Source organism: Ips typographus, linkage group LG2, assembly GCF_016097725.1.
Source record: "Ips typographus isolate SLU linkage group LG2, UJ_Ityp_2.0, whole genome shotgun sequence".
NCBI classification, from domain to species: domain Eukaryota; kingdom Metazoa; phylum Arthropoda; class Insecta; order Coleoptera; family Curculionidae; genus Ips; species Ips typographus.
Window position 1 is genome coordinate 22191274 of NC_138423.1, and position 15412 is coordinate 22206685.

A 15412-nucleotide genomic window follows, 5' to 3' on the forward strand; every position below is an offset into this window, starting at 1 on the left:
AGACGGCGAAACGTTAAAGTGGAACCAAAACATATTTCAAAAAAACACTTTCTGCTTTGACAGCCCAAAACTTTGGTTGTCTGACAGCTACACAGTGCATTTTTTTACCAAATTTTAGCCGAAACAATGCTTTATTTAACTACCCTGTACAGTTTTACCGAAACAATTTGTTGTGACAGCGCCAGACTAGGAAACGTCAAAGTAAAGTCAAGCCAAATTTCAAAAGGCACTAGCTGCTTTGACTGCCTGTAACTTTAATTCTGTGACAGCTACAGGGTGGACTTTTTTACCAGATTGTAGTCAAAACAATGTTTTAGATTATAGAAAGGCATTTAAAGTAAAAAAGTAGATTCACTTCTCGAAAACTATTAATAGGAATAACATCACAATGAGAAGGTTTTAAGTTTAGTTTTCTATATAGCAACAAATATTTAACGTAATTGTAACATACTTTAGAAATAGTCCACAAAATTGTCAAAACTATTGGCTAACTGGATATTTCTGAATCCTGTTTTAATAAACGTCATAACTATGTTTGTTTATGTGTATGTAAATCCAAATACATTATCAAGAAGCAACCTGCAAATATAGTTCAAGTTCATGACATTCAAACATCCATTATATTATCCAAATCAGCACATAAATATTAAAAAATTCATAAATAAATAAGTTTAAATGCCATTTCTGATAAATAAGGAGAATTTTTAATCCATCAACAATTTTACAATTACAATTGTTGCATATTTTAGGTATTTGTTTTGCAACTGAAGTTGAATTTAGTATTTATTACTATTGGGAGGGTCTCATCGGCCATTTCCATTCAAAGTGACAAACATAGGAGTTGAATGTAATGATTACTGAAGATCGACCCTCAATTTTCAAGAAAACTTGTTTATAATAAAAACAAAAATAAAACAATCGATCTGTAATGTATGACAGGCAGAAAAAAATATGCTAAAACAAATTTTTGACAAGAACGTAAAAAAATTCTTCCAAAACACCGTCTGATTCCATCTGATTTAACTTAAGGCTATCTGTTATTGATCTAAATACTCTTGATTACCCAATGAAACGTGTGCAAAAAATTAAAATTGTTCCAGTTTAAGCAATAATATTGTTTTTGTTTTATTTAAAAAAACTTTGGATAATTCTTACATTTTGAACACAGCTAAATTCTAGAATTGATTAAGGCAGAAATACCTTCCTTTTTAATGATTTTTCGTGCCCTTTTTTTCGATAGGCCGCTTATCTTTACCATTATAAGAACGTTAGGTTCGTGGCGCGAATAAAAATAATATTATTATTTCTTCAGGCTTTTTTACGCTGTTGTGGAAAACCATATTTTTCTGTTCAGCTACTCGAACTTTAGTAGTGGTTTTAACTAAAAATTGTACTTCTCAGAAACGCTATTTTATATCATATTACAACATAAAAACAACTGTTTTCGGGGGAGCTTTTACTCGAATACCTGGCTTGAATAAGCGAGATGAAAGTGAGAACTTTATGTTTTCAAGGGGGAATAAAACCATAATTTTGATCTTAAACGCTACACTGCGAACAACGAATTAAGAACCATTTATTCACACAAAATGTATTCTACTTGAGGGTAGGTATATAAGATTCTGAAAGCCTTGTTTTGTCATCTAGAGGCTCTATGTGAGACTGTTGTAAACTCTACTAAAAAAATTAAACTTACAAATATACTTCTTGTAATAATATCCTCAAATTGTTAAGAGCTAGAAATGTGAAAAACCCTTTCAAATCGAGTCGTTGGTTACAAATTAATTTATAGGCTAAGTGTGGAATTTTATCCAATAGAGAAGAGCAAAAAGCTGTTTAATTTAGTCTTTCGAATTAACTTTAAGCAAATAAGTTAAAATTAAACTACTTACGTAAAAGTACTTAAAACTGAAATTACAGCAAAAAACCAAATAGTTAAAAAAACATTTTGAATTGCAAGTTCGACATTTGATGGTTTACAGTTTAGCAGTTGTCCTAAAAAAAGTGCCAATTTTGATTGAAAAAAACTATATTGTCTAAAACAATCTGAAAAATCTTTCTCCCACTATAATTTTATAATCAATAGATGTATAAATTGTTTGTTGCAACTGCTCAAAAAATCCAGAAATAATTTCAATTCATAAATATTTTCCTGTCTCTTCAAATATGGTAAATTTAATTGTTATTTACATCGTAAAAGGTAAATACAAATATTTTTAAACTAATTTTGTCTTTATTTTTTCTTCCTATACAATTCACAACAAAACGTTTTGCCTTTTCATTCTTGTACCTTTACACCCTTCTATCTTGCTTCTTTCTGCTTTTCTAAATATTATGTTAATTAAAGCACTTGTTTATCACAAACAAGCTTTTTAATTAAACTTGTTTGGAGGCTTTATTGTGTCCCCTTCTGGAAAATTGCACTGATTTTCCTCTTATACCTGTTTAATTACGTTGACGTGATATTTAGTACTTTTCTGTTTTTTAACCTCACTAATTATAGCTGATTTAATTGGTTTCTAAACCATCCTAAATAACTTAATGTAATCACGCCACAATCCAAACCTTACAATCATATGTCAGGGCTTAAAGGCTCGCAGAACTTTAGGGAGTTTAAAACTAAATCCAATTTAATTTACATTTTATTCAGGTTTTATACGAAACGCAGGAAACTCGTTTAGGTAAAGTTTTATAGCGAGTATATCCCTTACTAACTTTTTCAAAAAGTACACGTGAGGCCTTCAAAGAGGTTCTAGGGCCGCAAAAAAGCAGTTTAGGAAAAAACGACATTTTCTATAATGCCCTAGGGTGTAGTTTATATTTTGTGCGTGAAAGAGAAAACACTAAACTTGTCACTTATGGTTTAGGCAATTTATGTTGATGTCATTAAGGGTGAATTTTGCTCTTTTTTCTGTTAATTTTGTATGTGTATTGAATAGGATTTATTTAAAAATGTCACACAAATGTAATGGTTAAAAAAATCTTTCGTGCGTGAACCAGCGCGATAAAAGCACAACATTAAAATGTACCCTTTTACATATTTTTTTTCCATTATGAATACAACTGATTTTCACATTGTCAGGAATTGAGGAAAAATAAATTTCCGGGGCACACTATAAAGTTCCGGTCCACGCGTTCCACATCGTTTTATCGTTATTGTTCAAGGGGACTAAAGAAACGTTGTAATACCTCTCGTAAATATTTTATTTTTCCCACACACGAATTTTTTTTCAGATTAGCTACTAGAGCGAAAACCGGGGCAGTTTTATCCGTAAGTAAGAATATGTGAATAGATTTTTCTTTCACGTACGTTTCTAATAAGTTTAATGTTTAATACGCACCCATTTGATTCAAAAAGGTTCTGGATGATCTAAATTTTAGAGAAAAACGTTGTTTTCTTGGTTTTTGTGTTTTGTCGAGTTAAACAAAGTTTGTTCTGAGAGTGGGTGCAGAAAACAGGTGTGAGCTGAAAAAATCAGTTCTAAGAAAGTCTAGTTTTAAAAACAGCTTCATATTCTTATAATTTTCTCTGATTCTCTGTTCAAAATTAAGGTAAGTTTGTATTAGGTCATTTATTTAAAGATTGATTGAAATTGATACACTTGACCTATAAAAATATCCACGTTATTGAAGGTTTGAAGTAGTAGTTATCAAATTCAGTCAAAATTGTCTTTATTGTCAAATAAAGCTTATTTGCAACACTTTTTATAACTTTTATATGTCAATGGATAGAAAATCAATATTTGTGCTAAACCATTTAAAAAATTGCAATATATTTTTTAATATTGTTGGATTGAGTATTCTTGGTTTTTATGGTATTAATGTCAACACAAAAAGTGTCCGTTAGTCCGACCCTGCCATCAATTCAAAGGAATTCCAATTAAATTTTCCGACGTGTCCCTTTTTAAATTAAAAATCTTAAAAAATTAATAAAATAAAGAAGTGATACAAAAAGTTAACACAACAATGCAAAAGAATGTCCGGACCAATATTGAAAAAGTCAGGGTAGTATTTAAAATAATTAGGTTAGGTTAGGTAAGTTTCCTGGATCATTTCTCATACCAAAATTTCATTTAACTGACTGTAATTTGAATGTATTTTTAGTTAGTAGTTATCATAGTGGTACAAAAATAAAAATATATTTTTGTTTAGGTACTGTCAACGTTTCTACTTTTTTTTGAATAATCCTCAGACAAAATGCAAACACATTTAGACTAAAGCGATATTTTATACATATCCTCTCACATGGTAGTATTGATATCATTTCTTCCATCTTTTCCGATAAGCAAATAAGTCATCTGAAATATTTATGTACACTTTTACTGGTAATATGTTTCAAAACAAGCCCATAAATCAGTAAGAAAACAAGCAACCTTAAGCAAAAAACAAAAAAAAAATAGGTTAAGCATGCTGCGTACATCCTTAAATCTTAGTGTTTTTTATGTTGCTAAACCTTCAATTTTCCAGTTTTGCCCTAGTTTTTCCCTTATTTAATAACTAGCAACGTTTCTTGGAAAATACCGATTTTGATGGATTTTATGAGGTTTGAAAGCCCATTTTTATATCCTCTTCAATTGGAAGTGAAACTGTAAAACTCCATGTTGCAAACTTTTTACCTTGTAACACATTCAAAATACAATTTTTTTTTAATTGAGTAATATAAAGTTGTATCTGAATAAACAATTTTATATCCTTTATTAGGCGCAAATTCACAATTTAGATACCCTTTATAATAACTTTTATTTCATTTGTGTTTGTTTAAATAAAACTGGAACTGTTTCTCACCAATTAAACTTTCCTTTATTAATACTAAAATATACAAGACACTTTCATAAGTTTTCTGTATATTATATGTTAGGTTAAAACCTACACACCACTTTTTGAGTGGCATACATCCAAAGTTATGAGAAAATTTTTGCCATGCAATTTTCTCGTTTGAACGTGGACTGTGAAGTTATATTTTCGTTTATTAAATTTTTCGGTAGGGAAGCTTTAAACTTCAATCTTATAATAAGTAACTATAATATCTTATTATGTAAGACTGATAAAATTACAGTTGTACATCATAAATTTGTGTGTATAGTTCAATGAAAAACATCTGAATGCAATTTAATTAGTGAAATATTAAGCTATTTCCGAATAGAATTAACCCTTTACATGGATTTTTTGAAATTGTTAGATTATTAGAGCTATATTATAATAATATATTTTTTTTAACATTTTTGCAGCCATTGACTTTATATAGTCTAGCTGACTTTAATTAACTAGCACTTTTCCATTAAATTCAAAACGACTTTCTTGAAATTTGTAAGAAATTTGAGGAAGTAGAATATTCTAATCAACGCTAAAGGTAAGGTTTAATAAAACTGAATGAGTAATATTTAATATTCGATCTTAAAAGGGTTGTAAACATATTTGATTAAATTTCTAGTTAAATTAAAAACACCTTAATGAAATGAAATCTTAATAAGCTTGATGAAAATCAATCTGGATTTTTCTTAATACTCATTCACCCATTTGGTTGGTGTCGTAGCACCAATTTTTGTTTAAATAAATTGATTGGTACGTGAACCAGAAAGTGGGTGTACGGTAAAACGTTGGTAAGAAAAGAACTGAAAATCGACGTGACAAAAATGTCCAACTATTGCCCTATTTGTAGTTGAAACTTTAAAAGATGCTTTCAAGAAAATCGAACACGTAAACCAAATATTGTATTTATTATCCCAGTAATTTTTTAGGGTTTGCTTACCCTAAACAAAACATAAAACACTTCAACATTCAGTGCCATAAAAGATTATGAGTAGTTTCTCCTGTAAAAACATCATAAGACGAATTTAATAAAGACATATGTCAAATTATGTGAAATATAATTAGTGACATTTCTTGTTCTTCTCAAAAATCTGAATAATTAGTGAACAGGAAAGTTCATGGTTGATTAGTAGAAAAACTCACACACAGAAAATAATGTTATCTGTGTGTATAATGGATAATAACAATTTTTTCCATATTGAATCTAAATTCAATTATCAAGTTTCAAACACTGGCAAAATTCCAATTATTAAATTAGTTTTTTTATGAATTTGACGTCAATTTTCACGAATTTGATGTCAATTTCCAGTTTTCATGTAAATAATAAAGTTTCAAGCATTAAAACTTGTTGAAAAAATTAACTTGACTGGCAAAATTTCAATCACCAAATTAGCTTTCATGAATTTGATGTTAATAACAGATTTGTTTATCAATTTTCATGAATTTGTGGTTAATAGCAGTTTTAAGGAAATTTTCTTGAATTTGATGTTAATCAGTTCTCAAGTCAATTTTCATAATTTTGTCGTCAATTGCCAGTTTTCGAATCAATTTTTATTATTTTGGGGTCAGTTTCCAGTTTTTCAGTCAATTATCCAGATTCAAGCACTGAATTGACTGCCAAAACTTCAATTGGAGGTCAATATTATATTTTTTGACCAATTTTCAGGTTAATTATCAAGTTTAAAGCACTGAAATTTGTATCAAAATTTTGAAAATTGGCTTGATTGATACATCATACTGACAATGTAATATTTACAGAAACTGACATCAGTTACATCATTATGCAACACCTTAGCAAATATGACGCTAATTGTCAAAAAGTCTGATTGAATTTGTTTTTTAACAGTCAAATTGTGTGAGTAGAATTTGTGATTTGTATTGGTAATTGTTAACTTTCCCCATTTGTATGTATGTTCTCTATATTGTAATGAGGCCCAGACTCTGAAGCTCAATATGGTGAAACTCATAAAATCTCAATACTTATTATACAAATTGGATTTTTGGTGATTAAACATTTAATAAATTAAGAAAAAACAACACATTTAATAAATTTAAAAAAAGTTGGTCAATATTGATAGCCTAGATGACCACGTGAAAATTGTCAAAATAACTGTCATAAATGTCAGAAACACGCTTTATACCAAATACTTCAAAAAAACTTTAGAGCATGGTTTGACAGTTTTCACGTTCGTGAGTTGTCACGTGATTGTAGAACAGTATTTAGCTAAACGGTCACGTGACAATGTGACTAACATATTTTTTGCCCTTTTGAGGAAGAATGAATACCATTTCTTTCAATACCGAGAAGAATCACAAAAGAATCGTTTAGTCTAGGTTATGTTGGGTTGATGATTGTTGATTCAATTCAACTGAATATTGATAGGAAATCTTTTTCTTTTATTTAATCAGTGAACATAAAAAAGAAAAAATAGGGTAAACTTAGTCTGAATGAAATACGTTTTATAGAAGTAATCTGGGATTTCATTATCTTTTCGTTTATCAGGAACTGAATGAAACGAGATAATTGCTTTTTGGGCTAAATTATTAATGCGTGCTGAACAAACAAAAAATCATATGTGGAAATCCAAAGACCCTATGTTGAACTGATTCCCGCAAATGATTTACACTCTGAAATGGTTCTCCCAAAGTTCCCAACCAATTGAATTACTTTCGCATAGAATCATAGTCCATAAAACGTCGAAATGGGAACGCTGTAAACATAGCCGGACCGTAATTTTCATGAATTAGTTCATTGGGGGATGTCTGATAGAATTTTGGTTTCGAAACTGAGCGTGTTTCGAATAAATTACAACATCGCTGGTAAATTGGCGATTTGTTGGGTGCAACCGAGTAATTCCGATGCTCAGTAGACAAAATGCTTGTCTGAAACGTAGCAACTCGTTTAAATTTATATTGTAGAGTTAATTTACAAACAAAAATGTGGTAAACATATAAAATATGCTAAAACTTTAATCATTTAAGTTTTGCTAAACAGCCAAAATACTCTTTTGATGATATGATATGAAATGATATTCAATTAAATATTTTTTTGTATTGAAGTCTTCAATAACCATTTTTATAACATAATTACCATCATCAGGACATAAACAAAATACAAAGTTAAAAGGTTTTAAATGTAATAGAGTTCCATTTGGTTTTCTAACAAAACTATCACATCATCTCAACTTGATACTGGATAAAAGATAAAAATGATTTAAATGGTCACGTGTTTTGACAGTACAAATAGACACGTGACCTAACACAAAACAGTTATACAATAATGAGAACTTTTTGATCAGCTTTTTAAAGCTGTGTCCCTAAATTTTTTTTTCAAGGTACGTGTTCTGAAATCCTAATTTTGCACGCACAAAGTAAGTAAACAAAGCCATAAATCACTGAGTACCTTACTAATGAACCAATCAGTGACATGGATACTGCAGTAATTTATATTGAAAGGGCCTTAGATGAAAGGTAATAACGGCTTTTAGGTTAATAGATGTCCAAAATTTCTCTTTATCTTGCTGCAAAAATTTACTAAGAGGACATAATTTTTATGTATCGATTACTTAGACTAACTCATTTCTAAGAGGTTGCCAAGTTTAATGCGAAATGGAAGTTCCTGTTCTTCTTAACATTTGATCTTTTAATACCAACTTCTAGGACAATAGACGTCTAAAACTTTTATAGCATTAGATAGAATGCAGTTGGGGAGTTCAATACAATTTCCACTAGACTGAAGGGTTGTAAATAAATTAAGTGTCTTATAAAGTGCTAATATTTTTAGAACAACAGCAGAGAAGTACTTTGTAAAGTTGTTTGGACAATCACTTGGAAAGCTAATAAGACATTTTACGATCTAGTTCCGTTTTAGCTAAACTTTTCGTCGGATCAAGTTTAATACCAGAAAATTAGCTGACTGTATACAAAACTCAGAAATCTGTCCCACAACATAGTCGTGCTATTTCTTTTATCTCGTTCGGAAGTAATTTTGAAGTTTCCCTACTGTGTTTATGTAATTTAGTTGGCAAAGGAAGTGTCCTACTTTTCCCAGATCTTTATGGTTTCTGGTGTTTCTGACTTAAAATGATAAAAAAGAGAATGTTTGCAAATGACACATTTGATTTACCAAACTGGAATGTGGTCCCTTCCAACATGGAAAATATTACCTTAATAACACTAAAGCTGCAATTTAACTGTGAATGTTTGATGCCTATGTAAAATAACACCCAAAATTTAAATTAAAAAACATTGTACATTGTGTGCTAGAAGCAATTTTTCGGAAATGTGAAAAGTGGCAAACTTTTTTGCAAAATGTCTGAATATATTTTTGACAAAAAAAGTGACATAACTTACCGTGGCATTTGCTGACGTTTCAGCGCTAAATCCTTGCAAAAAACAAATTGTACTCCCAAAAATATAATTGTACGGACTCCATATTCGGTACATTTCTGGTGGTAATGCCGATATCAACAACAACAAATCCGACACGGCCAAACTGAACAAATAATAATTGGTCGCAGTGTGCATAATTTTATTTTTTGCAATCACTATACAAGTACTGATATTACCCACCACTCCCGTTATAAAAATCACCGTGTATACTAGCGTAAAAGGTATAACAATTTCAATTGGATACAAGTCATTTGTCACGGTGTTGTTGTTGGACACGTTTTGAAAATACAACTCGTAGGGTGTTGTACTTGACATTTTTTGGTACATTTTTTAATGGGCATGTCTTCAACGACTACAAGTGTTCATCCTGGTGGTTAGTGGTGTTGGAGATGGTTTGTGACGTTGTCTAGGTCCTGAGGTCATGGTTGACAAACGAAAATAATCTGTAACAAAATACATGACATATTATTCTGTCAGGAAGCATTGCAATAAACGAATTAAAAGTACTAAAAGTAATATTTTGTTGGTCTGTGTCTGAAAGTTTAAATTTTATAAATTGTACATTTTTTTTAATAGAAAAATTATAATTTGTACCCTCCCTAGAATCTTATTAGAGGCATCCAAACAATGTTTTATTAGGACCACGCTCAAATCACATGTCCTGCATAAATAAAAAAATAAAAATTAAAATAGAAATAGTCACGTGACCTCTCTACGTAAACTTCACAGTTGAAAACAATCAAGTGACTTACAATCGTAAAAATAGTCACGTGACCTTCAAAACAACCAGCCTTATTTACATGTGACTGCAAAATAGCTATTTAAACTTTAAGAAAAGTTACAAGAAAAACCACAAAAAAACCTTAAAGATTCTATTTGACCTTCGTAACTGAATTTGATAGTTGAAAACAATCACGTGGCCTTTTTTTTGGGCCCCCTTTTTTAATCGTAAAACTGGTAACGTGGTCTTAAGGATACTATTTTGACACTGAAAACACGTCACTTTCAGAAATACCTTTCAATGGCAAAAATCTTCACGTGATCTTTGAAATTCCATTCGACGTTTGAAAACAATCACGTGACCTTCAGAAATTCCTTTCAATTTTCGTAAAAATGGTCACGTGACCTTCGTAACACTCTTAGAGTCTAGACTAAGTTTTAATTTGACTGCACTCGATTTGAACCCAGTCAAATCACAACTTAATAAGTGAAGCTTAAGGTGATTTTAAAAGAGTATTCAAAAATGTAATAATATACAGGATGTTTCATTTAAAATAAGCATGTTCTAGAGGTGTACTTGATTTTTCTAAAAGTAAACTCATCACAAAAAAATATAGAAAACAAAAACATAAATAAAATATATGGTAGAGTTTATTTATTTAAATCTACAAGTGATTGATAGTTAATAAAAGTGTGCTTGGATTCTAAATGTTTATGGTAAATCCCATTAAGCTACGAATTAGTTTCAAGCTAATTTGATCCAGTTTAACACCAATTTTTTGACAATAAACCATTTCTACGAATCTGGAAAAAACTGATTATGGAAATTTAGTTCAATACTTATTAAAACAATTATTGTTGGTTCTAGATTTTTGTCATCATTCCTTCTTGTTTATTGACAGTTTTTACACTGCAAATTAAGTTATATATAAAACGAATTAAAATATACACCATATTAGTGAATCTGTTAATTAAAAAGCTCACACTAAAACTTGTTTTGCAATTTACACAAAAAAGTATATACATCAACGAGTACATCAATCTATATCTAAACCTTCTATGGAAGGATTTTATATAAGAATACTGGTTTTAACCAACTAATAATTTTTGCCTTGACAACTTCAATGCTTTCATTGTTAAGCATCAGCGCCATATCCATATCGACAACGTATAAAATGTATATTGAGTTTCTTGTGGCAAAAAATTGCTTCTTTGAATTCGCGACAGGAATATTCTTGACAGTCTCACTTTTCTCTCTATAATAATAAAAGCCGAGTTCGATTATATTAAACACATCAAACGTTGTTATACTAAAAAGCTTGAAATATGCGGAAATTGAAAGGAAAGTGGCCCACTGTTTTGAAAACCTATTTTGAATTTATATCTTTGTTCTTAGTTAGAGTTCAAGTTAGCTTGAAATTAGTTTGAATAGGAAATATGACTTTATTGACATCCAATGACAAAATAATATACATTATATTATCATTTTTTACTAATTTGAGAACGGGTAATTCAATGGTTATGTTAGTTTTCTTGTTACTGTTTCAGAGATTAAATTTTTCATTTAAATGTATGACGGGAAATTCGTCATTGGATTAATAAAAAAATTTGCTGAATATCTAGTTTGGAAGAGTTGCATTTTTTGGAAAATTAAACTCTTACAGTGTAAAAAAAAAATAGTATGTATTTAAATGCTACTTCCGCTTTTCTAAAACCCAGACAGTTTCCCTGGCAAAACGTTTTAAGCTTCAAGACAAATGGACGAGTTATTTAAATGCAAGTTTAGTTGCACTATTTCTTTTTATGTGTAGCTATCTCACTATGACATGCCATTATACAGCTCGAATTAAAATTATACAAAAAATATTGCAAGAACGACCTTTCAAAAAGGAATCTGCACAACTTACAATTATTTCTTCTGTATGGAAATTCTCTTGTTTACTGTCTAGACGTTTTTAACACGTGGCATTATTGTTTTTCTTAATGATGATAGAATAATGACAAGCTTCCAGCAGTAATTTGTCTTTTATAGGAATATTTTTACTAGGAATTATACGTGGGAAGAATTATCGGGGGTAATATCCCTAGTGCATTTAATTTTTCCGGAAAAATTCGGAAAAACGAGTTTCTAAGTAATTTGTTTTAACTCGTCTTCGGCTAGGATGATTTTTAAAACCACTCTCGCTCATGCTATTTGTTAAAACAAATTACTTAGAAACGAATATTCAAATTTTTCCACAGGAAAAATTAGATGCACGAGGGATATTTGGTAAGATTATTTCCTGAGTTAAATAAACATTTTATTTTAATGAAAACAATAAGAACAATAACTTTCAAGCTAGAAAGGGTAACACTATTCTTTATGTTGCTGTGAGGAGTGTGAAATTTTTTCGAATTTTTTTTCGGAAAAACTGCTGACAGCTAAGTGGACAGTTGTTAAGTGATTTTCCCACTTAAAATTTACATTTGTTATACTAATTCTTGATAGCGATTGGTCAAAATTGATAGGAAGAAAATAATCAAGGTAATACTTATTGATATGTGTTAATAACTAAAAAGTTGCTCACACTGCTGTTACATCTGTTTTTAAATAAAATTTAAATGCCCTGAGGTTTATGATTTTCTTAACCTCATAACAGAAAAATAACAGTAATTAATACGAACAGCTTAAACTAAAAATCAAACATCGGCTATATTAAACTTGTAAACACTTTTTGACATATGTAATTAGTGGAAGGCAGATGTGGTTTATGTTCTTACATAATAAATAAAATTCGAATTGGCGTGCATCTAAACATCTGGAATGTATTCTAATTTTAGTCGTTTTACAACTGAATTGATATTAATAATAATTATTATAAGATATTACATGGAAATATACCGTGGTTTGTATCATTGCAACATCAAAAAATATTTAGGAATTTTGTTTCTAGGGTTTTTTAAAGTTGAAGCATTCAGATATTTGATTGCCTTGTATTAAAAACATCAAAACTGATTGTTATTGACAATTGACATGGGACAACCTGTATAATAAAACTTCTTCTGGAACATATTAATGTTCACATTTTATTTACTCACACGTAACTTTACAAAACTAACATCGACCTACGGTAAAATAAAATTTTATCAAATGCTTGTCGAATAAAGTTTCAACGCTAAACGCCACGTGGACAGACTTGTAAAGAACTACGAATAAAAGTCAATTTTAAAATATCGTTTATAGTTCAATAAATGTCATTTCCTTTAAAAAAAATGCAACGTGTACTTGAGAAAGTTTAAAACTTCTTCTAGATAAGGGAACCAATTTCCAGTTGGTGTTTAATTGGTATAAACTACAATAATTATATGCATGATCGTGCCAATATTTTCTTTGATCAAAAATTTGCTTCCTAATATAACGTGTTTGTAAATTAGTATGCTACAAGTTTGTTCCAAGTTTATAACCCAGTTTCGTAAAACTTTTTTTGTGTATAACTTGGCAAGATTTTGATCTGGATTGGCGAAACTAAATAGGTTGAAACTTATAATAGTTTTAGAACAGTAATTGACATAGTTGATTAACAGTTGAAATTGAAACTTCTTACTTAAATAGATTGGATACTATATTTATAAGTGCTTTTTCTTGGCATAGCTTTAGGTATGTAAAAATGTTTAACAAATTTACGTGCAGGAAAATTAAATTTTAAAAATGTCGCACAGGGTGATTTTTATTAACAAAGTTTATTAAAATATAGTATAAAAACAATGGTTTTTGAAAACATGAATTAAGAAAAAACTTGATACAAAAGACATCGAAACGATAAGAAGAAAAGTGTCTGAACTCTTGCTTACAGAGTTAAAACAGAAATTTTGGAGCAAAATAAAAAAATTTAAAAATTTTTAATGAATTTTGACGAAATTAAATTTTTCCAATTTTTGACAGATTTAAAGTGCTTATTTTACCTAATTTAAGGTCCTGTGGTGTAAATATGCCTTTTGCTGTGCATTAGAACCCTTCTGGAGCAAAATGTAAAGTTTCCAAAATTTTTTTTGACAAAAAGCTGTTTAAACTGCTTATTTGACCTAATATTTGCAGTTGCAAGATTCACAAAATTGTATTTTGGAAATAGTTGCAGAGAAGTTTCATTCGAAACTAAACTAGAAAAGTATTATTATGTGCCTTATAATCTGCATACGGTTAAATTCTTATAGTAAAATTCTGCATATTTAAAGTTAACAAAGCGAAAACTGCTGTTTCGAACTGGTAGAATTTCAGTTAATTGTTCCCAGCTAAATCTAGGTGGGATTATATTGTTCCTGCAACTTTGAAAATGCGGTTTCCATACAGTTGATTAAAGCGACAGTACGAATTAGGAATTACGGATTTTAGCGACAATTAATTAACTTGTCACCCATTAATTTTATACTTCGAGCTTTTCCACAAAACAGCAACTTTCTGACTGTAAAATATAAGTCTGGTTAATTAGAATATAATATGCTTCAATGTCGATTATCGCCAAAATCTGGCTTGAAGCCAGAATCTAACAGATGGAATGTCCACAGAATATAGCTTTATTAAAATGGTTTTGAGGTCACTACAAGGAAAATAATCAAAATTAACTTTGAACTAACTGTTACTGTAAAATTAGGTCACAATTTAAATGGTTTTTTTAGTATTTAGGAAGGGTAGTAGAAAACTTGTTTTGGATGTTTCTTAACCAGTAGGTTTGGTTATACAACATACAAAAAACTTGAAATTTACCCTATAAATAAATAGTTCTTAACCCGTAAATAACCGCTTTATCTTAGGATTATTGTAATTACATGTTAAAACCTATTTCAAAGGGAAACATTTTATATTTTACGACGTGACTTTCTGGTCATTTTAAATGAGCAATTTGCCCGTAAACATCAATTAAGTTGTCGTAGTAATCAGCGTCAAATTAACGAACCTCATTAGAGCACAATTACACCACCCTGATTAATTAACAATTTTATAGCAAAAAAGCAAAAATCCACAACCGTATATTTATTTTTAAATATCTAGTCAAATTAAGTTTTCAATATTTCATAAACATCTGCGCTAATTGCTTAGCAATTACTCGGTCAAATATTTTAAAAAAACGCAAATTTAGCTCTCTTTTGCCATAATGTTTATTTCATAATGTGATCCAATGAGTTTCTGTTATTATACTCTACCAGTGCAATTTGCCATAACTCACCTTAATTGTCGTTTCTACCCCATCTAAAGGGGTGAGAAATGAAGTTATGAACGTTCAACTCGGAAAAACTCTCTCTCTAAATATTCGTAATTAACCTTTAAAGGCGATAAATTGCAAAAGTTTAGGAAAATTAAATGAACATAAAATAAGTTAGTAACTTAGTCTTTAGTTAGGTTAGGTCAGGAAGGTGAACAAACTTCACATTGTTGACATGTACTGTCACATGCAAAACTAAAAAATAATAAGATTCGAATTAAAGTAAAAATAATATAATATTTTACCATAACTGT

The 15412-nt window shown here is 29.7% G+C and overlaps 1 protein-coding gene across 1 annotated transcript in view; it reads right to left on the reverse strand.

Moving 5' to 3' along the window:
- LOC145724503 (pyrokinin-1 receptor-like) overlaps nucleotides 1-15412 on the reverse strand; it is a 51940-nt gene that overhangs the window by 19040 nt on the left and 17488 nt on the right. The window contains exon 2 of the mRNA XM_081972819.1: nucleotides 9163-9644. Within this exon, the coding sequence (XP_081828945.1) occupies nucleotides 9163-9528 (366 nt within the window). The 5' untranslated portion in view covers nucleotides 9529-9644. The remainder of the gene's footprint in view (nucleotides 1-9162; nucleotides 9645-15412) is intronic.